The sequence below is a fragment of the Zingiber officinale genome, chromosome 10A, assembly GCF_018446385.1.
Source record: "Zingiber officinale cultivar Zhangliang chromosome 10A, Zo_v1.1, whole genome shotgun sequence".
NCBI lineage: Eukaryota > Viridiplantae > Streptophyta > Magnoliopsida > Zingiberales > Zingiberaceae > Zingiber > Zingiber officinale.
In genome coordinates this window covers 91,238,480-91,263,249 of record NC_056004.1, presented here as the reverse complement: position 1 = coordinate 91,263,249, position 24,770 = coordinate 91,238,480, and the positions used below count along the sequence as shown (strand labels likewise).

Genomic DNA, 24,770 nt, shown 5'->3' with positions numbered 1-24,770 from the left:
TCTTGCTTTCAAGACAATGTTCTAACTGGACTCCTTTTTCAATTCTATACATCTAGATTCATGAAATTCTAAAGTGAAAAATAAACTCTCTAAAGTACTTACCTCTAGATCTTTTGAAATATTATAGGAGTCTACTATAGATATTCATTCTTATATCCTAAGGAAAGCGTTTAACGCATACCTTAAAAGATCTCGATTTGTTACTTGTTCTCTGAGATTCGTAAGTCCGGTGATTAAATCCTTCATCTTGGCATGTAGTTGTACTACTAACTCTCCTTCTTTCTGCTGGAGGTTGGCCAGTTGGTTTCGAAACAGATCTCGCTTTATGAGCTTGGATTCAGGCGTACCTTCGTATCGCTCTAGGAACTTCTCCCAAAGTTCCTTTGCTAATTCATAGGTGTTAATTCTGCTGACATCCTACGAAGGTAGCATGCTCAGCAGATGGAATTCGGCTAGTCGATTTACTACGAAGTCTACTTGCTCCTTCTTGGTCAAGAGATACTCTTCTTTTTATTCTCCTTGTTAGTCTTTGGGGGCTACAAAATCATATTTAATTATCAACAAAATTTCAAAATCAGTTTTGAAAAATACCTCCATGCATTTTTTCCATAATACAAATTCTCCCTTAAACTTCGATGGGTAAATGCTCGGTCTGACCATTGTTTCGGTGCTTCAGTCAGCGATTAGTCCTTTTGAGATGTTCTGACTTTGATACCACTTATTGGTGCAACGGGGGCTAGCAAGAGGGGGTGAATTGCTTGTAAAATAAAAATAATCCTTTTTTTGATCTTTCAACTCATATTAGTAGGCACAATTAAATTAAACATAAAACTAACTGAACAACTAATCAAAGAAAAGAGGTCAAAATTTGCTTAGTTACAACTTAGGTGATTGTTAATCCAAGGATTTGAAAGTGCTCCACTAGAATTCTCTTTTGTTGTAGGTGGGAAAACCTTTTATAGAAGTTGACAACTCAAATAAGACTAGGAAAGTGTACAAGTCTTGCTGTTCAAGTTGTTGAAGATTTCCTATCTGTAGGGGTATTTATATAGCCTCTGAAAAATGTTATTAGCAGCTTGAAGGCGCCTTCAAAGTGGTCCAAGGCACCTTCCATCGGATAGAGTTTATTCGCCGAGGATAAAACTTTATCCTCGGGTAACGGATAGGAAAGGTGCATTCTATAGGCTGGAAGGCGCCTTCTATAAGGCATTGAAGGCACCTTCCATAAGGTAGACTAGACTGGTCTTCTTCGCTTCTTCGCATGAGTAATGCTCTGGTTAATTGGAGTTAAGTTTACCCAAACCCAACTCCAACTATCTTCTCGAGCAGCCTTCCTCCCCGGCTTCTCGTTCCTCGTACCGTCGCGCGTGTCATTCTCGTCTTCTGGTGTACTCTTCGACAGTACCTCATCCTTCAGATGCACTGAGCTATCGACTCCCTTCCCGTACCATCCTTCTCACTGGCTACATCTTTCGCTCTACTTCTTATGTTCCAAAGTTTCTGCACACTTAGATACAAGGATAAAATATAGACAAGACCTAGCTTAACATAGTTTATTACATCAAAACTAACCCGAGGTACTTACAAGAAGATCCAAAAGCCATTGACAAACTAGTATATGAAGCTAATGACATGTTATACGATGATGGCCATAGGACTTTGGTCATGCACAAGAGTCTCTTGACTCCCAAAGGTGAAGTAGGGGATAAATGGTTGAGAACCAATATTTTTCACACAACATGCGTCGTCGCAGATAAAGTCTACAAGATGATCATCGACAATGACAGTTGTAAGAATATAGTATCCGAGGAGGCTGTCCAAAAATTACAACTGAAGATGGGCCATCATTCTAAGTCATATAAGTTGTCTTGGCTGAATTAAGACAGTGAGGTAATAGTGGATAGGCGATGTCTTATACTTTTTTTTAATTGATAGCAAATATTATGAGAGTGCTTAATTAGTATGATGTGGTGGATGGATGCATGTCATGAACTGTTGGGGTGACCTTCGCAGTATGATTACAACATCATCCACGATGGACAGAAGAATACCTATACATGTTTTCAGCAGCCAAAACTACTAATATGCTTTCTATGTCTATATGTTTAGATGACATGGAGCATGGCGACATTGTCTATGCATTGTTGTTATGCCAGAGTAATGTCCAAACCATAGACATAGAATTACCAGCCAAAGTGCAATAGCTGCTAACGAATTTTGATGAATTGATGCCAGAAGACTTTCCCTTTGGGCTACCACCTATGCGAGATATTTAACATCATATTGATCTTGTTCCAAGGTTGAGTTTGCCTAATTGACCAGCGCCACTAAGAAAGCTGAGGAATTACAACACCGGATGATGGAGTTGCTGGAAAAGGGTCATATCCATGAGAGCATGAGTGCTTATGCTATTCCTGCCCTAGTAGTGTCGAAGAAAGATGGCTCAGTCCTAGGGAAGATACAAAAGAAAAAAGAATGTTTTAGTCAAAGGAAAGATAGAAAGGGAGTTGCAGTTTCTTACCAAAGGGGAATTGTAGCTTCGTTTGGATAGGCTCAGCCTGAAAATATATAGGAACTCCTCCTGGAGTAGTCTCAGAATATCAAACTTCATTCCAACTTGTTGATTGGAAGCTTCATTAAATGTTAGCTCTATACAGAAATCACCTAGTTCAGGCGTAGGTGTAATAGTAGACTAACATGTGGTCGGCCAAGGTATTGGTGAGGGAAGTCGAATGAAAAAGTATTTGTCTCTCCACTCCTTGCCTTGATAAGGTATTCTATAAAAAAGCATAGTTTTTTGACGTGCTTGGAAATGAAAAAGGTTGTCAGTTATTAGTTTTGGGTAGTAGAAATAATGAAAAACCTGAGGAGTCAAAGAAACTTCGCACAAGCGAAACAAGATTGCGACTCCACAAAGAAGACAAATGGAGTTTAAGATTAATTGATGAAGAGGAATGCAGAAAAACTAGTACATTTCAATTTAGAAGGTGGGAATGGGGAAGCAAAGTCTAGCTATGACTTATTCCTTAAAAAAGGTGATATAGCCAAAGAGAGGAAGATGAGGATGGTCCTAGTCGGTGGGCATAATCATGTGTAAGGAGTCGGGGACTTCATAAATGAAGCGAACATGATCCAAATCCACCCCATTAAAATCTGAGGTAAGAAAAGTGTACCACAAGCCAAGAATATCCATAAGGGGACTCAGGAGAAATATCCAAAGGAGAGCAAAGAAAAGAGGGGTCTGTACAATTAGCATTGTCAAAAGAAGAAGATAAAAGGGACAAGAAAGTGGCTAGGGATTTTTAAAGAAAAACCCTGTAAGCCCCTTTAAGAAGGATAGTTGGATCAAGAGGTGAAAAGGCAAGCCAATTTTTATAGATGTTTGATTAGGAGAGAGAGAAATAGTTCTTTGTACAAAAAAGAGGTGCGCCAATTGTCACATCTAGGAAACGAGGTTAACAGACACGTGGCAATAGGAGCAAAAGGGCTCTTGGGAAGAATGTAGCAGACAAATCATTATCTGATGTGCTAGCATGCACATCGATAAGGATTTCTCTCCTTTCATTTATACAGTTCAACAGTTATCTAAAGTTAGCTGGCCTTAAGGTCGGTCGTACCTTTAGGGCATCATCTTCCGTGTCTGATGAGCATGGCCTGTAATATATGCTCGACCGATCTCATATGCCCAACTGGTCTCATTGTAGGTCAGAGATTCAAGGTTCGACCACCCGTAAAGTGCGCTCGATCTTATGAATCGTTCAGTATATAAACCGACAAAGCCAAAGACATCTCTCTACTTAGACACACAATACTTATATACACTTAGAAAATAACAGTGCGGAGAGACAAGGCATGGAATAAGAACAAGGAAAGATTAATATGTTTAATTACATGCAGAAAGTTTTTTCTATCCACAAGAGGGGTAAAATACTAGATATATTACTTAAAGTTTTGAAGGATGCTGGACAACAACTCATTTAAAAGCTTAAAGTTTTGAAGGATGCTGGACAATAGCTCATTTAAAAGCTTTTTGACAATTTAAAAATTGAGCTGGAGGTTCAAATTCCAAATATTCAACCTCCCGTAATTGTTTAACAACCCCATTTACTCCATATCTTATTGATGGAGGTGTCAAGCTGCATGTTAAAATCATAGGATTAAAGATAGGCCAACTTCTTGGTCTGAAAGAGCTCGTCCTCTTGGTCTGAAAGAACTCGTCCTCCCTAGCTTGGTAGTCTACTAGCTCTGCCTAGGAAGCAACTAGCTCAGATGTGGTCCCTACTAACTTAGATTTGGAGGTAGTTAGTTCGGACTATGTAGCCTCCAATTCCACTAGCAAGGACTCTAATTCCATTCTCTCAGTGTCCATGTTCTTATGCTGATTAGACACCAGCAAAATTTGGGACACCAGCTCGGCATCTTTTGTAGCAAGCTTTGAGGCATAGTTGGTCTTCAGCTCCTCTAGCATAGTGTTGAGGCCCTGAGTTTTAAAAAAATTGATCATCCAAGCCAGGTACCACCTGAGTCCTTTTGGCCATTTCGGACCGGAACTTGGCTTCACTTGTTTTCAAGGAAGCCTCCAAGTTCTGTGCTTTCACCGCGTCAGCCCTCGCAAATTCCTGAGCTTCCAAGATTTCCTTTCTAGCTCACTCAGTTGGTCGGTCTAGGACTGAGTTCCCTATGGTGCCTAGATGGGGATGGGAAAAGATTCCACTTTTGATAGCTACCCCTTCAATGCCTTGTTCTCACGGGCCAGGTCTACCAACATTCGGGTTATGTACATCCTGGCTCCCCAAAACTAGAGAAAATCATTATCAACAATGTTTCAGATAAGAAGAAGAGGGCCAGTAGAAACTTACAAAGGATAAGTCTTAAGCAAATCCATCTGGCATCCCTGTCACAATGTGCCCCTCGACAAGATCATCGCTAATTCCCAAGCCTCAGTTAGCAAGTCCTTCAATAGTATCCGGCCATAGGCCATAGTGGATTTGAAGATGAGACTACCCCCTGAGCGGAGGGCACGTCAAAGGCAACCAAAACCTAGTATCAAGTCCTTGGCATGCTGGATGAAGCCCCCGTAGACAAAGTGGTCAGTGGGACGGAGGACCATTGAGGATCATGGTTGATAGGAGATCCGCCTAGTTGGGGGATTGCTTCCTCTTGAATCGGACTTCCTAGAGGAAGACTTGATGGCAATCCGTGCGGAAGATGGAGCTAGAGTGCCTTCCCTAGCTTGTGCAGGTTGAGAGGAAGATGCAACAATTGGAGACGTCCGCTTCTAAGGGGGTTGTGTAGTGGGGATGAGACAGTGCCTCTTGCATCTAATCTTTGGTGGAGCTTCAGATTCAAAAGGAGGAACGTCTCCTAATGCTGGAAGGGGGTCGGAAGGCAACTCCCCTTCCATAGCTAGTGTTGCACTGGTATCACCCGCCCGGTTGCTAGAAGCTTCTCAAGATATACCGACCGACTGATGCTTCTGTACGGCCAAAAGGAGTTTCTCTTGTCAATCTCACTCGATTTCCTCCAACTGTAGAGACTTGGAAGCTAAAGCTAGGAGGAAGGTGTCCATTGCATAAAATAAAAAGGACCTTAGTTAGTGCTAATATGAAAGCTAAGTTATCAATCCTTACCGAAGGAACAAGAAAGCGTTGCTCAGCTCAGTCCAAATAAGTAGAGGAGGCCCTCATGCAATAGTTAGGGAACATTGAATTGTAGGTCAGCCAACCTCTCCAAGGCAAAAACAAAGGCTAGATCATGTTTGCAGTCTCCTAGATCAGGTAGGGGAGGAAGGTGTTTGCTACTACTCGGAATACCGCTCTAGTTCCCCTGTACAAAAATTTTCTACAAGCATAGAACTTTTCCTAGCTACCCTTGTGCTCCACTATAGTTAAACTTGGATTGCAAATGATACTTAACATTATTAATCCAAGTTGTCCTTCAGAAATTAAACTTGAATTGGGAACAAAACTTAACATTCTTACTTTAAGTTTAACCGATGTGATCTTTCTAAGTTAAACCATATTACAGAAGTTATCAAATATCTATTTCAAAGATCAGCTTCCAGGTTAAACATGGCGAGGCACTAGACCTTCTTGGGTATGGGATCATTCACCACTTCCTAGACAAAGCCTCACAAAGAAATTGGATATTTAACTTCTTACAGTAAACTAGGTTTAACTATACAGACCTCAATAGAAACACAATATCGAAATATGAAATCGAAAACATAAAATCGATAACAAAAATGATAACTTAAACCGATAACCTCTTATGTTTGATTTTTTAAAATCTATACAAAAGATGAATTAGTTATGATACGGAAACTAATAACTAGTTATACCTTTTATAGCTTATAGACCTCTTGATCTTCTATTGTATTCCTCTCCTTCTCTTGGACGTCGTGTGGGTGACGATCTACCAAGATGAAATCCACCCAAGCCTTCTTTTCTTGCTTCCAAGTTTCGGTCACCAACCAATCTCCAAGGGATGCTAGGAAACAATGTCTTCTTTCTCCTCTTCTTCTTCAAGCAAAATCCGGCCACCAAACAAGCTCCATGAGATGATGCCACCGACCACCAAAGAGGAAGAGAAGGAGAATAGGAAGGGCCGGCCACAAGGAATAAGAGAGGAGGAATAGAAGATGTGTTGTGAGGTGAGACACCTCTACCCTCTCTTTTATATTCCTTGGTCATGATAAAAAAGGAAAGTTTTAAACATAATTAAAACTTCCTTATATTCCTTGCCAATGACTAAAAAGGAAAGTGTTAAAACAAAAAATTAAAACTTCCTTTTCTTCTTGTCATGGCCGGCCATATCTATTGCTTCAAACAAGGAAAGTTTTAAACATAAAATTAAAACTTCCTCATTTGTTTCCGGTAAAAAATTTTAATTAAAAAATTTCTTTCTTTAAATCCCTTGTTGGTTGTAAATGTAAAATTATATAAATTAAAATCTTTCTTATAAAACATGTGGATGGTTGCAAAAAAGGAAAATTTTATCAAAAATTAAAATCTTCCTTTTAACTACAAATAAGGAAAGATATCAAACCTTTCTCTTAATCCTTTGTAGAAAGCTATAAAAGGAAAATTTTAAAATTTTAAAAACTCTCTTTTAAAACCATGACTTCCACGTAAGGAAAGATTTAAAATTTAAAACCTCATTTTAATCTTAATGTGGCTGTCCACCCTTGCTTGGGCTCCAAGCTTGGGCCGGCCACAACTTGACACCCTTCTTGGTTTGGTTTGGCTGACCCTAGCTTGGGTTCCAAGCTAGGCTTGGCTGTCCACCAAGAGGTGGGTAAGAAGTTGGGTTTTTGGTGGATATATGACTTTATAAATAAGATGCTACAATAGGGACCGAGAGGAGGAATTGGTTTTGGTCTCCTGGTGAGCTTGAGCTTCTCGTGTTCGCCTCGAACACCCAACTCAAGTTCATCAATAATATCTCATTCCACTAAAGAGTTATTATTGCACTACCGCACCAATCCTATATTACTATATGGGCTCCTTCTTATCATGAGTACGTTAGTCTCCCTATGTTTAAGATATTGAATGCTCACTAATTAAATGAGTTACTGACAACTCACTTAATTAATATCTAATTCCAAGAGTAGTATCACTCAACCTTATTATAATGTTGGACTAAGTCCACCTACAAGGTTTACATGACAATCCTTATGAGCTCCTCAAGGGGACATCATCAACCCAGATTACTAGGACACAGTTTCATTCTACTATCAACAACACACCATATAAATAATATCATTTCCCAACTTATCGGGCCTATTGATTTAACGAATTAAAACACACCCTTTGATAAATTAAATAAACAAATATTAAGTATACGTGCTTGTTATTATATCATGATTAAGAGTACGCACTTTCATAACAACAGAGGTTTTGTTCTTTAATATAGTCAGTATAAAAAGAAACTACCTCAAATGGTCCTGCTCAATACAATCATAGTGTACTAGTGTAATTTTATAAGTCAAGATAAACTAATACCTAATTACACTACAACCACTCTAATGGTTTATCCCATTCCATCTTGGTTGTGAGCAACTATTTATAATTTATAAGGAACTGATAACATGATCTTCTGTGTGTCTCCTCACACCATGTTATCTACAATATAAATTAAATGGACAACTACACTTAGCATAAATGTAGATATTTTACCAATGCGATTCTTATTTCAAAATAATTGTTTACGAAAAGCTATACTTTTAGTATACACTCTAACAATCTCCCACTTATACTAAAAGACTATGTTGCCATGAACACTGTCATATATCTAATTCTCATCCCCTTAACTTGCCGATCAAAAGCTTTCACCGGAAGGGCCTTAGTGAAAGGATCTGACAGGTTATCATCTGATGTAATCTAGGCGACAACAACTTCTCCTCGTTTATACGATGTCTTGTATCATGTGGTACTTGCGCTCAATGTGTTTACTCGCCTTATGGGCTCGTGATTCCTTCGAGTTTGCTACTGCACCACTATTATCACAATAAATTGTAATAATTTTGGACAAACTAGGAATCACATCTAAGTCCATCATGAAGTTTCTGAGCCATACAGCTTCTATGACTGTCATAGAGGCTGCTACAAACTCAGCTTCTATGGTGGAGTCCAAAAAAGCATCTATGCTTAATACTCCTCCATTGTTATGGCTTCACCTCCTAAAGTAAACACAAAACCCCGATGCCAACTTACTATTGTTCCTATCAGTCCCAATCCGAGTAACCCACAGGGAGCAAATTATCTGCCTTGCAGCAATCCAATCTCCTGGTCCTGGGTCACTTTGATATCTGCTAACCATGCCCACGGTAAAACATATATCCGGTCTCGTGCATAAGATAGCATACATTAAGCTTCCTACAGCTGAAGCATAAGGAACTACCTTTATCTCTTCTATCTCTTTTGATGTCTTCGGAGACATCTCTTTAGATAAAGATACTCCATGCCGAAAAGGTAGAAAACCTTTCTTGGAGTCTTGCATACTAAAACGAGCTAGGATTGTATCGATATATGAAGCTTGGGATAAGCACAACATTCTTTTCTTGTGATCCCTTATTACTTTGATCCTGAGAATATGTGCGCATTCTCCCAAGTCCTTCATATCAAATTGCTTGGACAATCATACCCTTACTTCCGAAAATACTTTGATATTGTTTCCAACTAACAAAATGTCATCTACGTATAGTACAAGAAATACCACCACGTTTTCATCACACTTCTTGTATACACAAGACTCATCCAGACACTGAATAAATCCATAAGACTGGATAACTTCAATAAACCGGATGTTCCAAGATCTTGAAGCTTGCTTTAGTCCATAAATAGATCGATTGATCTACCATACAAGATGCTCTTTGCCTTTTGCAATCAACCCCTCTGGTTGCTTCATATGGATGTTTTCTTCAAGACTTCCATTAAGGAAAGCTGTCTTGACATCCATTTGCCAAACCTCATAATCCATATGAGCAGCAATAGATAAGAGTATCCGGATAGACTTAAGCATAGCTACTGGCGAAAAAGTTTCCTCATAATTGATTCCCTCTGTCACGCCCCGGGAAAGTCCCTGTCCGAAGAAATTTCGACAGCACCTCTCCTATACGGGTGACAATCTGAAGCATTTCTAAAAACACAGTATACATCAGCAACATGCGGCTGGAATATATATATATACAATCACGCAATTGATAGTCTCAGCCTACACGGCTGGACAAATATAACAACAACCACGCAGTTATATATATTTTTATTAGCCCACTCGGCTGAAATCAAAACCAACACAACAGAAAAAAAACATAAATACAAGACCATACAAAACAAACAAAACACTGCTACCCGGCTAGGCTTACACCACACAACAACATAACACTCCGGAAACAAAACCGAAACACAAGCTAGCTACATAAATACCAAAGTACAAATAGACAACGGCGAAGACAGATCTTCTGATGTGACATGGGGACCAGCAGACAGGATACTCCAAGCGACTCCATAAACAACCTGGTACCTGAAAAAAATATAGTGTCCACGGGGGTGAGTTCAACAACTCAGCGAATACCAATAGACATTCCTAGTAAGATATATCTAACAGCAATAAACATGGAATACAGCTTCCTAATCATATATAGGAAATATACAAAACTGAAAGGTAACTGAGGAAGCTGTACTCACCAGGAACTCCTATCCAGAACAAAAGGTCATCAAACCGAGAGTGTCATAAATCCTGTATGCATGTCATACATATGCATCCAACCAAATGCAGCAAATAAATGCAGCAAGCACAAGTAATAAATGCATCAATGCGTATGATGTCAATGTCATGGTCACCCCTGATGCCAGTCAGCCATCTCACACACAATGGTGAGACCGAGTGGGTAGGGCTGTGACAATCGTGCACTCTGACGTCACTACTCCTGGTGAGTGACCGAGTGGACGGGATGCTGTCGGAGTATACACATACTCCTACCCCAAATCATAAATGGGGGAGCGCAATGCTCTCATCTCCCGGTACACCATGACGGGGAGGGATCCCTGACGTGCTACCACGCTGCGTCACACTACCCATGAGTGGACCAACGGAGCACCGAACAGAGCAAAACTGACGTGCTACCACGCTGCGTCACGCTACCCATGAGCGGACCAACGGAGCACCGAACAGTGATGAAACTGGCGATATGCTCTACAATAATGGAGCAGCCTATCACGCAGCATGCAACCATGCAAATGGTGCATGAAACTAAGCATGATAATATCCTGAACCAAATCCACATATATATATATATATATATATATATATATGTGTGTACCCTAGTACAAGTAAGTCAAATCCACAGATCTAGGGTATACAGGTCCTCTATGGTATAACAACCTAGGTCCTGAACATATCCACCTCCATAAAATATGTACCAACAATGTACATGGATCAAAGCAAAAGGTCTAGGTACACAGATCATGTATGATATAAAAATATAGATACACATGTCAGATAATAAAAATCCAGAGTCTAGTCCTAAACTCAGTAAAGCATGGTATGTCACTTACTCTAGGAACTAAGGTACTCATGGCAATAATCACGAAACGTAAACATGGATACATAACAAACGCCTAACAGAACATGCTATGGGTAACAAACAGTGACATACCAAAGGCAAACATGATCATTGCTTGTAGCTATAAAATACTATGCATATCCAATTGAGAATATCATAAAAGATAAGTCAAGAGGTACCCGCCTCCGATAAGAGGATCGTATCCGAAATAGATCCCTCGTCGAGACATCGTCTCGAATCAACCTCCTGTAGTCACATGTTACAACTAATTATATCATTAAATCAAAATGACTAAATCCTAAACTTATTAGGAATAAATCAAAGTGAATCAACCTAATAGATCCACATCCCCTTCACAATTCACCACATATCCCTAATCAACCGACACATGAATAATCATCTAACACAATCAAATACACTATGATCTACAACTAAGCAAATGCTTAATCCATAGACCACATCATCTCAATACGTATCAAGATTCCCACTCCTTACCTAAATTCACAGCCGCTGTAGCTACAGGAACAAGGGGATGCTGGACCAAGAACACCACAGCAAGCCCTACAGAAATTCTTCCCCACTGTCGGATTAAGATGAGGAGATCACAGATCAGATTAGGGATTCAACCATAACACAGAATCAAACTCTATTAACTTAATACCAACCAAACTTACGTCCAAGATCATCGACAGTCGGTGATAAGGAAGGAAACAGTGACTGCTAGAGTACGACTTCTCTTGCGGCGACGATGGATCAGAGCCGAGGGAATAGAATTAGGGCACAACGTGCTGGAGGCTAGGGCAAAAACACTGTGAGGTGGACTAAAACCTCCGATGGCTTGCAATCGGCCGTGACGACTGTTGCGTCGGGAGTGGGGCGTCGGCGCAAGGGCAGAGAAGAAAGGTCAGCACTAGGTCAGATCTGGTGGCCGGCACTCGAAGAAGAGGAGTGGCCGACCCTAGGGCTCGGATGCCGGCGGATCGGGGGGGTCGATGTCGGCGGGCAGAGGAGAAGAGACGAAAGGGTGGCTCTCGTCGCCGGCGGCCTGGCTTCCGGCGGAGGAGAGGGAAGAAGAGGAGAACAACCACCGAGCGGTTAGGGCAAAGGATTGGTGGGAAAGGAGAAGGAAGGGCGCGAAGGGGGAAAAAGGCTCGGGTTCGGCCGGGATCGGGGAGAAACGACGAAGAGAAATAAAAGAAAAGAGAAAAGAAAACAAAAAAAAAGAAATAAAACATTTCCTCGCTTAAATGGGGCAGCCTAAACAGGCTTTCCTGGGCCCCGTTTTTATCCCCATAAACTCATCCATACGGTCTCCGAAAAATTCCAGAAAAATTCCCAGAAATTTCGAAAAATTCCCTTATCATTATTCACCATTTTTTTCGGTATTTTACACCCTGTTTCTGAGTATACCCCTTCGCAACAAGCCTTGCTTTGAGGGTTTCCACCTTCCCGTCTGTCCCTCTTTTCCTTTTGTAGATCCATTTACATCCAATAGCTTTTACACTATTTGATGGCTCTACTAGCTCCCAGACTTTGTTAGAATACATAGATTCTATTTCTACATTCATTGCTCTTTGCCAAGATGCTGTATCTTTATCTTGGAGTGCTTTATCATATGTTCGGGGATCAGGTTCATGTTTACCTGGGATCAAGTTCGAAGACTCTCCCAAAAACATGAATCTTTCAGGTTGCCTCACAACCCTCCCACTACGACGAGACACTGTCTGTAGTTGTGTATCATTTGTGATACGTGTTGCAATTTCTTGTGATATTTCATCTTGCACTGTTGGTACTAAAGTTGACGTGTCCTCTCTCATTTCTTCTAGAATAATTTCACTCATGGGCTTATGGTTTATTACATAGTCCTCTTCTAAAAATCGAGCATTCGTGCTAACAATGACCTTCTGATCTTTAGGACTATAAAACAAACCACCTTTTGTTCCTTTGGGATAACCTATAAACAGGCGAACTTCTGTACGAGATTCCAACTTATCAGTATCTCCCTTCAGCACATGTACTGGACTACCCCATATCCGAATATGACTCAGACTAGGCTTACACCCATTCCACAATTCCATTGGAGTTGAGGTACTGATTTAGAAGGTACCAGGCTCAGAATGTACACTGCCGTTTCTAAAGCATATTCCCAGAACGAACTTGGTAATTCTGAATAACTCATCATAGATCTAATCATTTCCATAAGAGTCCTATTCCTTCATTCTGCTACACTATTATGTTGGGGTGTACCAGGTGCAGATAATTAAGATTAAATCCCAACCTCTGATAAGTAATTCCTAAACTCTCCTGAGAGGTACTCGCCACCACGATCAGACCGTAGTGTCTTGATACTTTTACCGTGAAGTTTCTCCACATTAGTCTTGTACTCTTTGAACTTATCAAAGCACTCAAACTTACGGTGCAATAAGTAAATGTACCCATTTCTCGAATAGTCGTCTATAAAAGAGACAAAATATTCGAAACCACCTCTCGTCTGGATAGTCATAGGTCCACACAAATCAGAGTGAACCAATTCTAACACATTTTTTTCTCTATACCCCTTGGCCTTAAAAGGTCTCTTGGTCATTTTACCTTCCAAGCAAGATTCGTAGGTTGGAAAGTTTTCCACCACCAATGGACCCAAAAGTCCATCGACTATTAGCCTTTGAATCCTACTCAAGTTAATATGTCCAAGCCTTAGATGCCAAAGATATGTTTGGTTCAATTCCGAAGGTTCCTTTCTCTTATTAGAATTAGAGGATGTGTTATTAATTTTCATTTGTTGCTTTGTGGGAGTTATCGGATTTAGAGTATACAAATTGCCAACTAATGTACCAGAACAGATAATTACCCTATTTTTCTTGACAACTACTTTGTCATCAAAAGAAACAGTATATCCATCCAAAAACAGTTTAGAAACTGAAATTAAATTCTTTCTAAAACTTGGTACATAAAGACAATTTCTCAAAATCAAGGTTCTATTCCTATCAAATGATAAGTAGATATCTCCCACTGCAACAGCCGCCACTTTCGTAGCATTGCCCATGTAGACGGTTATCTCTCCTTCATATAGTCGACGGGTTTCCTGGAACCCCTACAATGAATTGCAGACATGATCAGTGGCTCTTATATCTACACACCAGGTACTAGTATATAGCACCGCTAAATATGTTTCAACTACTAGAGAATAAGATATACCTTTATTGTTCTCTTTCCTACTAGGATAGTCCGCCTTCCAATGTTCAGACTGCTTGCAAATGAAGCACTTGCCTTCGGCTTCTTCACTCCTGCTTTTAGTCCAGTACCTAGAGATCGATTCACTTTCTTTGCCAAGCCAGCTTGTTTCTTTTTCTTCTTCTTGCCTTTTGACTTAGAAGTAGAAACATATTCAGCAAAGTGAATTTGAGAATTATGACGAAATAGCCCTTCTGTTGCCTGAAGTTTTGTGAGTAGTTCCGCCAATGAATAAATCCTTTTATTCATATTGTAGTTCAGGCGAAACTGCTCAAAACTTTTAAGTAGCATTTGGAGAATAATATCGACCTGAGTTTCCCCATCGATTTCAACTCCAAGGATTTGTATCTCGTTAAAATAAGCCATCATTTTAAGGATATGATCCCTTACGAGTGTCCCCTCTGACATGGTGGTTGTCATTAAGTTTCTCATAGCCTCTTGCCTAGCAGCCCGATTCTGGTGTCCGAAGAGTTCCTTGAGATTTTGCATCATGTCGTAGGTAGTGGGCATGGCCTGATGCTGATGTTGCAGCACATTTGGCATTGAAGCCAAAATGTAACACTGCGTCATCTCATCTGCCTTGACCCATTTCCTATGATACTCAATCTCCTCTTCACTAGAATCGCTATTAGGCACATTACAGCAGACCTCCATCAGTACAAACTTATAGCCTTCAGCAGTTAGGACAATGCCCAAGTTTCTTTTCCAATCTATATAATTGGGACCAGTAAGTTTGTTCTCTTTCAAAATAATAGCCAGTGGGTTGAAAGTCATCCTAAGAATCACAAAATAGGTTTTGGTCAATACTTTAGAGTTTAGAATAATATTGAGTCCTCAAACAATATTATTTAAATTCACCAATACCTCAAAACACCGTGAATTTTGTATGCCACATTAGTATGGACGTATACAAATTCAAACATTTGTAAGAGGAGGTTTTACCCATTAATTTTATTTTTGTCATCCTAACTTTATGACAAATAAAATTAATAGTTGGTATTCCTTTGGTCATACAAATAATAGCAGTGACTTCGATGGGGAGGACACTATTAAATGCGCCTAAGTGTATACCATTACTTGATACTTAGTCCATTAAATAGGATTGTGCCCCTTCAGTTTGAAAAGATCACACGCTCCTAAATAATTTCCTATAATCATCCATAAAGGAAGTTTGATCTAGTGATCCGCAAACAAACTCATCCGATGTGGAGGGAGGCACTCAGAGGCAACGCGCAAGTTTGTTTGCATCACTTACAAACTAGTAATGGAGACCGTGGAATTTTTTATAAATCTCTCTCCCACTTAGTTATTTAAGATGAGGATTTTAGCATGCACACACACACACACACACACACACATCACAGCAAATAAAAGCAATAAACATGGAAAAACAATTTCCCAACTATTATGGCCTATTCCATCACTATCCTCCGTGTGTTGCCAACCCTACCTGCTGCCATCTTTAGCCACCGCAATCGGGTCTAGTCGTCGCATCTATCTTGCTTCTTATTCCGCTGGGCCTCTGGTCCACAAAAAGTACCACGCCTCACAAGCATTCGATCCGCGACAAAAATAAAATTTTACACATATCGATCATATATTCCACAAAGGAATGTAAATAGAGTCTAGATCGAACAATAATGTAAAATCCTAAAACTAATACAGCTTCTTCTGTATTTAATACATACAATCATGCACACACATAAAATGCCCTCGACATGTCTGAGGGTCTAATCACACATAATCACAATAGGTCATAATAGTTGGAGTCTGCAACCACAGAGTTAATCTATTTGTACATCCTACTATTATCCTGCCTAAAATATGTATGACATGTGTATAATTAAACAAAAACCAAACACACAGAGGTTAAAACCTAGCTCTGATACCAATTGTTGGTTGCTACTTAGAATACCGCTCTAGTTCACCTGTACAAAAATTTTGTACAAGCATAGAACTTTTCCTAGCTACCCTGGTGCTCCACTATAGTTAAACTTGGATTGCAAATGATGCTTAACATTATTAATCCAGGTTGTCCTTCAGAAGTTAAACTTGAATTGGGAACGAAACTTAACATTCTTACTTCAAGTTTAATCGATGTGATCTTTCTAAGTTAAGTCATATTACAAAAGTTATCAAATATCTATTTCAAAGATCGGCTTCTAGGTTAAACATGGCGAAGCACTAGGCCTTCTTGGGTATGGGATCATCCACCACTTCCTAGACAAAGCCTCACAAAGAAATTGGATATTTAACTTCTTACAATAAACTAGGTTTAACTATAGAGACCTCAATAGAAACACAATATCGAAACATGAAATCAAAAACATAAAATCGATAACAAAAATGATAACTTAAACCAATAACCTCTTGTGTTTGGTTTTTCAAAATCTATACAAAAGATGAACTAGTTATGATGCGGAAACTAATAACTAGTTATACCTTTTGTAGCTTATAGACCTCTTGATCTTCTATTGTATTCCTCTCCTTCTCTTGGACATCGTGTGGGCAACAATCTAGCAAGATGAAATCCACCCAAGGCTTCTCTTCTTGCTTCCAAGTTTCGGCCACCAACAACCTCCAAAGGATGATGAGTTTCGGCCACCAACCAATCTCCAAGGGATGGTAGAAACAATGCCACCTTTCTCCTCTTCTTCTTCAAGCAAAATCCGGCCACCAAACAAGCCCCAAGAGATGATGCCGCCAGCCACCAAAGAGGAAGAGAAGGAGAATAGGAAGGGTCAGCCACAAGGAATAAAAGAGGAGGAATAGAAGATGTGTTGTGAGGTGAGACACCTCTACCTTCTCTTTTATATTCCGTGGTCATGGCAAAAAAGGAAAGTTTTAAACATAATTAAAACTTCCTTATATTCCTTGCCAATGACTAAAAAGGAAAGTTTTAAAACAAAAAATTAAAACTTCCTTTTCTTCTTGTCATGGTCGGTCATATCTATTGCTTCAAACAAGGAAAGTTGTAAACATAAAATTAAAACTTCCTTATTTGTTTTCGGTACTCATAGACATCGGTTTTCCACCGGTGTCTATTTCATTTTCGACCGATGTCTATGAAGCCGATGTTAAAAGTCTGACATTTTAGACATCGGGTTAAAACCGGTGTAGTATCACTTAATGACACCGGTCTTCGAATCGGTTATTAACCGGTGTAGTATCACTTAACGACACCGTTTCATCAACGGTGTAAAACCGATGTAATATTGTATGTTAATAACACCAGTTTTGGCAGCGGTAAATGACCGATGTAATATTAGTTAATAACATCGATTTTGCAGCGGTGGAAAACCGATGTAATATGTATATTTTTTAACAGCAAAAATTTGATTTCCGAAACAATGAAAGACCGACAATAATAAAAAAAAATACACAAATATTCACAAATTATACAAATATTCTTCATTCAACAATATCCATAAAATACACAAATATTCACAAATTATATAAATAATCTTCTTACAACAGTATCCATAAAATACTCAAAAATTCTTTTTACATCAAAAGCTAGCTAATAGATATCAAAATCAAGGTAGAACATTCTTTTAACACATCAAGGTAGAACCACACTTCAAATGTAATCTAGCATGCATTCAGCCCACTCGAACCGCACGTCATCAATTTCAACTCTGGAGTACTTGAGATTTGTAAACTGTAAAAACACATAAATAATATATTAGTAAACCAAGACCAAAGATCATAGTTGAAAATGCAATAAGAGCACCAGGTAACAAGATGACTAATTGGAATGCTTAAAAAGATAAACATTCATCAATTATCTCAACCACATCATATAGTGATAGATCTATGAATAACAAGTTCAAATCTAACCCTTGCATCCTTTTGGGAGGCAATCTAATTTGATAAACGAGCAAAAAGATGATTTACTCAAAATTAGTTTGCATTTGTAAAAAACAATATCACTTCTGATACTTTATTTTGTACATTTTATCAGTTAAAAGGAAAAAAGTACACTTACCACATTGAACACAACAGGGGCCTCTTTACCTGGAGACAAATTCATGTTCAGAAACAGATACTGAGACAAATCAAATTAATAGATGTGTAAATATTAGTGGAACTGTTTCTTTCATTTTTGGTTACCTGTTTCAAGATCATGCCAAGGATGGGTAGCCACTGATCTCTTGGATAATGACGACAATATCCTTTCATTCAACTTTGGAGTTGCAACGTTCTCCTGTTGCCCGCTCATATTTCTACATACATAACAACATAATAAGGAGTATTTGAGGAGATTGCAAGAGTTTATTGATAACAAAAGTCCAAGGTAACTCATGATCCATGAAAAAAATATATAGAGAGAAAACAAAAAACTAGCAATCTGGAAGTTTTGTGCCTTGGCATTATCAGAATGAAAGTTTAGTAATATGATAGCTGACGTCAAACAGAGTTGCAAATCCAAAAGATGGCCATTTGTTCCCCTATTATGGAAGTTAATTAACAATTGAACTTGTATCCAACAAATTAAAGAATGAAAAATTACTGGACAAGTTGGAAAATATGTTATTGTTTCATTTTTATGCTCGCATAATCATTGTGGTACTAATGAACCGTATACAAATTACAGGGCACTAATTGAATAATCAACCAACTGCTTGCATTTAAAGCAATGTAGAAGGTTTCATCACTTAACAAGACCTCATAAAAACAAGTCCTTCATCAAGTTCACCAGCATTACTACAGCAGATCGATAATTCACGAATAGTTTAATGATTTCAATGCAAGTAAATGATCAAAATCAAGACTAAAAGAGATTAAAGCAGGAACCGGAACCGAGAGTGCGATGCTTTTACCTTGACGAAGGAATCGGAAGCGATGAGACAGAACCAACAATTGAGTTATTGGAGATGGATACCAGCCATTCCCTATGACCTTGATGACTGTTATCACCATCATGGACTTTCACTACTACTTGAAGGGGTTGCAGCCCATCCCTGAGATCTTCACTGATCAAACCTTTGTAAACTCTACCAAATCCTCCAACACCCAAAACATGATCCTGCCTAAAATTCCCAACTTATTACTGAAAATGCCATACTAATTAACTCATGCCATACTAATTAATATCTATAACATGCCATACTAATTAACTCATGTATCTTGACATCTACATATTGAAAATGGCTCCATATCATATCTATAAATGGGATGTCCCTTGCTGTCAGATTCTAATTGCTTTCTCTCATAATTCCTGTCGAATTACTTCTTCTTCAAGTAGTTTCCACCTTTCAGAAAACAGCAACTACACCACCCAGAAAAAGGAACATGAGATAACTCCTGACACACTTGGCATATATACTGGAAATTCATGACATAGACATGTATTGAAATTGTAATCACTAGAAAAGAATAGGATTTGAGCTGGTAGAGAAGGATAAAAATGAAAACTGTATGGCACGAGACTAGATGATAACTAAATAGGTCATAGGCTAGAACAGTAAGGTTATAGCAAAATATAGTAATACACAAAGTTATAGACATCTGGAGATGTTTTAAAATACATCTTTTACATCAATGTTTCAAAGGGAAGGAATGATAAAAGCTTTTGGTTGCTCATTCTAAAATGCAAACCAGCCAAAACATGGTTACATGGGAATTTAAGCTGCTTATCACATGAATTAAATTTCCTTTCTCATCCGTCTTCCATCTATTCTCCGATAGCTATGTATGCACAAATGACTGTCTTTGGGAAATGACGCAAAAAGTAGTGTGCTATTCCATTTCAGATAAGACAGTCAATTAAGCAGCTTTCAGAAAGAATGATGAGCAGAATATGGAAAGTGGCAATACCTTCATAACGGAGAAACCGTTTAATGCAACCAAATCATATGCTAAATATCTTCTCTTCTGTCCTACATCTGGAATTTGATCGATAATCATTTCCCCATCAATCACGTATCATTATGGAAACTCTTTTCATGAAAAACAGAGAGATTAGGCATAAATACAGATTATATGAGTTATAAAACTTTAGACACTTATAAAGCCAGAAAAGGTGTACCTCAGCAGCATTCTTTAGGGGAAACCGCATTTGAACCCTACGAAAGCAGAAGTTTCGATCAATTAGGTAGCACCCCGTACTGTTAATGAACATCATGTAGCGGGTTCCATCAGCCTTCCATGTAGCATAGTAGTATCTTTGTCTTAGTAGTTGCAGATTATCTCTACACATAACATAATATTGATTAAAAATGAGTGTTAATAATGTCTTTTCTAACATAAATAAATTTGAATAACTAGGAGCTCCAACAAAGAAAATGTGCATCCTTACTAATTATACTTCTGGCAATAAATTTTAAATAAAAAGAAAAGTGATCAGATGTGTGTTTGTATGCTGTACAAATAACTTATAATTTCTAAAATAATGTAGGCAAAAAATGAATATGGAAAAGCACACACCCCTATTGTGATTCTTGCAGACTGTTCATGCCATTGCGCCCCCAGAGGACAACTCACAAAATGTCTGATTCATGAAGTAAATCTACTTAATGAGAAGTGGAGATAACTAAAAGAGAAAAATAAATTATGACCAAATAAACTTGTATTCAACAATATCACTTAGCATGAAGATTTCCTAGGTACTCAAAAGACAAGCCATGCCATATCATTATAAGATATACTGCCCTGTGATTCATATAGGGAGACATGTCTGGCTTATTCCAACACACAATCTAAAGACCATGCAGCAAACAATGAATAAGCATGTTGGATACCCTCAATAACAAAAGGCAAAACCACACAAACTCATTGAAAGAATATTAGATGGAAACACAATATATGTAAACCAATAGATTGTTTGTTCCAAAAATCCAAATATACATTCATAATTTTGCAGATTTGAACATTGAAACACAATGAACTACTAGTTGTCTTTCACGTCAGGCTAAAGATGTTAAATAAATAAGGTATGTATATATATACACATATATATATATATATATATATATATATATATATATATATATATATATTGACAAGGATAAAGACACACGTGTTAAGAGAAACTGGATGTGAACCAGGAAATTGTGGGTTTGTTCTTCCCTAATAACCAAGAATAAGAAACAGAGTGTTGGAGTGTATACTGAAAGCCTAAGCTTTTGTAAACATTTGTTTTGAATAAAGAATCACATTTGGTCAAATTATCTACATTTGTTTGTAGTTGTTCAATTAATTTATATTGTAGATAACATAGCATGTGGTGTCACATGCAGAAGATAATGTTATCAGTACCTTATAAATTATAAACAGTAGCTCACGACCAAAATGGAAAGGAACAAATCATTAGAAGGTCATAGTGTAATTAGGTATCAGTTTATCTTGACTGTATAATTACACTAGTACACTTAGAGTGTATTGAGTAGGACCATTTGAGGTCGTTTCTTTTATACTGACTTTATAAAGGAACAAAAATCTCAGTTATTATGGAAGTGTGTGCTCTTAATCCTAATATAATAACAAGCATATATATTTGATATTTATTTCTTTAATTTATCAATGGGTGAGATTTAGTTCGATGAATCAATAAGCCCGATAAGTTGGGAAATGATATCACTTATAGTTTGTGTTGTTGATTATAGAAGGAAACTGTGTCCTAGAGATACTAGGTTGATAATGTCCCCAAGAGGAGCTCATAAGGATTGTCATGTTAAACCCTGCAGGTGGACTTAGTCCAACATGACAATAAGGTTGAGTGGTACTACTCTTTGACTTAGATATTAATTAAATGAGTTGTCAGTAACTCACTTAATTAGTGGACATTCGATATCTTAAATACAGGGAGACTAACATGCTCATAATAAGAAGGAGCCCAAAAATGTAATTTGGGATTGGTGCGGTAGTTCAATAATAGTTCTCTAGTGGAATGAATTATTATTGATAAAATTAAGTTGTGTGTTCGGGGCGAACACGGGATGCTTAATTTTATCGGGAGACCAAAACCAATTCCTCCTCTCGGTCCCTATCATAGCTTCTTATTTATAGAGTTCTATACCCACCTATACCCACCTTCTATACCCACTAATAGGGGGTCGGCCAAGCTAGTTTGGGAACCAAGCTAGGGCCGGCCTAGGTATAAAATTGGGTGGCCGACCCTAGCTTGAACCCAAGCTAGTGGGGGCCGGCCAAATTAAATTAAAAAGGGATTTTAATTTTAATTTTTATTATGTGGAAGAAATAATTTATTAAATAGAATTAAAATTAAAATATCTCTCTTGTAAAATATTTACAAAAGATTAAAGAAAGAGATTAAATCTCTTTCCTTATTTGTAGATTGGTGAGATATTTTATTTTCTCTTTAAAATTATCCACATGTTGATAAAATTAAAATTATATAAATTTCCTTTTATCAACCATGAAGAGATTTTTAAAGAGAAATTTTATTTTTAAAATTTCCGAAAATAAATTAGGAAGTTTTAATTGTTGATTAAAACTTGTCTAATTTTTTCCTTCATTGATGTGGCCGACCATAAGATTTCAATTTGGGAAATTTTATTTTTCTCAATTAAATCATGTCAAGGAAATTGAGGAAATTTTATTGTAATTAAATTTCCTAATTTGCCTAGACCAAGGAATATAAAAGAAGGGGTGAGGGTGCCTTCATTGAACAACCTCTATTATTCTCCCTCTCCTATTCTTTGGTGTGGCCGGCCAACATCTTCTTCCTTTCTTCCTCTTTGTGGTGGCCGAAATTCTCTATTGCTTGGAGCTCTTGTGGAGGCCGGATACTATTTGGAGAAGAAGAAAAAGAAGGAGAGAAAGCTTGCATCTCTTGGAGCTTGGTTGGTGTTTTTCTTCTTCCTTGGTGAAGCTTTATATTTTTTGTGGCCGAACCTAGCTAGGAGGAGAAGAAGGTGGTTGGTGGTTTCTCATCTCGGAAGATCGTTGCCCACACAACGTCCGAGGTTAGAAGAGGAATACGGTAGAAGATCAAGAGGTTTTTCTACAAGGTATAACTAGTAATTTTTCTTTCCGCATCATACTAGTTATTTATGGAAATAATACCAAATACAAGAGGCTTACGATTCTAGAATTTCGAATATGTTTTTCGATGTTGTGTTCTTTTTTTTTTCTTTTTCTTGTGATTTGATTGTTCTTTTCGGTTAACCTAAAGTTATTTTAGGAAATTAAATATTAGATTTCTATAAAAGGTTTTGTCTAGTCGATGGTGGTTGCTCCCATATCCAAGAAGGCCGTGTGCCTCGCCACGTCAGTACTGGGAACCAATTATGGAAATTAATATTTAATGGAATTAATAACTTAAGGTGATTTGGGTCGAACGTGTTAAGTTCCGCAGGAGATCCAAGTCAAAACCTAAAAGAACAAATAGATTAAGTTTTGGATCAAACGTGTTAAGTTCCGCAGGCGATCCAAAATTTAATTTAAAAGAACACATGGTAGCTAGGAAAGGTTCAGACCTTTGTACAAAATTTTTGTACAGTGGAACCTCTAGGTTTTCCGAGTAGCAACCAACACAGAGAACTAATAAGAAATAAAATATAAATGAGTTAATACGATCAAATAAAACTACAGCAAATAAGACCAAATCGCATTGTGAAAATGTGACTGTTAATTGAAAATTTTAGTAGGGTTGGATCTAAAATATAACTATATTAGTTACCAAAATAACAGGTACTTGTGAATCAATAAATAACAGAGGCTCCCTGACTGATTATGTATAACAGATTCATAAAGGTTTGAAAAATAAAATTCATAAAGAAAGACCATAAAAGAAAAGTGGCAAACTGAGAAAAAATTGAATCATAAATCAAGAGGTGCTAGAAGAAGGAAAAAAAAGTAGAGCTTATGATCTAAAATTCCAGTGTAATTGCAGCAACTTCCTATTACAGATGCAGTATTATTTAATGACCATTTAATGTGGATAATATAATTGAAAAAATAACAACTATTACAAGGTGAAGTATCCATACCGTAGGCGGCATTAAATCAAGGAATTGGTAACAGAGGTGGCGCATTGCATCTTGCTGATCATAAGGTATTGCATCACCTAGAACATCATCATTTGTTAAAATTTTAATATCCACATTCTCCTGAAAAAGAAAGCAGGTGTAAACTTCAACATTCACCAAAATTGAAAAGATTATTGATAGTATAGTGCCTCTACTGACTGCTAAACCCACACAAAGAATAATAAAAATAGAGTCTTGTGTAAAGGATATCCATGACATATATACATACATTTTATAGATGACACGATATGATGTCAATACCTCATCAAAGGTCTAATTATCCATGTAACAATTAACATTCTAGAGTAGATAACAAATACTAAAACCATATAAAATGTGAAATAAATCTTCAAGAAGAATGAGATCTTTTGAGAAAAAAAAAACAGAAAGGCATATTTTCTGATCGCGCATTTGATTTCCACAATATAGAGAATGCATCAATTAATTCACATGACCAATATGCTATACACTAACAAATT

At 37.8% G+C, this 24,770-nt stretch overlaps 1 protein-coding gene across 1 annotated transcript; it reads right to left on the bottom strand.

Moving 5' to 3' along the window:
* Positions 1-20,119: 20,119 nt before the first annotated feature.
* Positions 20,120-24,414, bottom strand: LOC122028056 (mRNA-capping enzyme-like). Its single transcript, XM_042587078.1, has 4 exons — positions 24,253-24,414; positions 21,318-21,367; positions 20,328-20,490; positions 20,120-20,184 (listed from the first exon to the last, which is right to left on the bottom strand). The coding sequence occupies exons 1-4, from the start codon at positions 24,295-24,297 to the stop codon at positions 20,179-20,181; spliced, it is 264 nt and encodes an 87-aa protein (XP_042443012.1). The 5' UTR covers positions 24,298-24,414; the 3' UTR covers positions 20,120-20,178.
* Between the last annotated feature and the right edge of the window lie 356 nt (positions 24,415-24,770).

What these genes read in the sequence shown, in the direction of transcription:
- LOC122028056 (XM_042587078.1), bottom strand. Translation starts at nt 24,297, where the DNA reads ATGCGCCACCTCTGTTACCAATTCCTTGATTTAATGCCGCCTACG. An exon ending in TTGATTTAATGCCGCCTACG is followed by an intron (nt 21,368 to 24,252) that starts GTATGGATACTT and finishes CTTGGTTATTAG; the next exon opens with GGAAGAACAAACCCACAATT. An exon ending in CATCCAGTTTCTCTTAACAC is followed by an intron (nt 20,491 to 21,317) that starts GTGTGTCTTTAT and finishes TGTTATGTGTAG; the next exon opens with AGATAATCTGCAACTACTAA.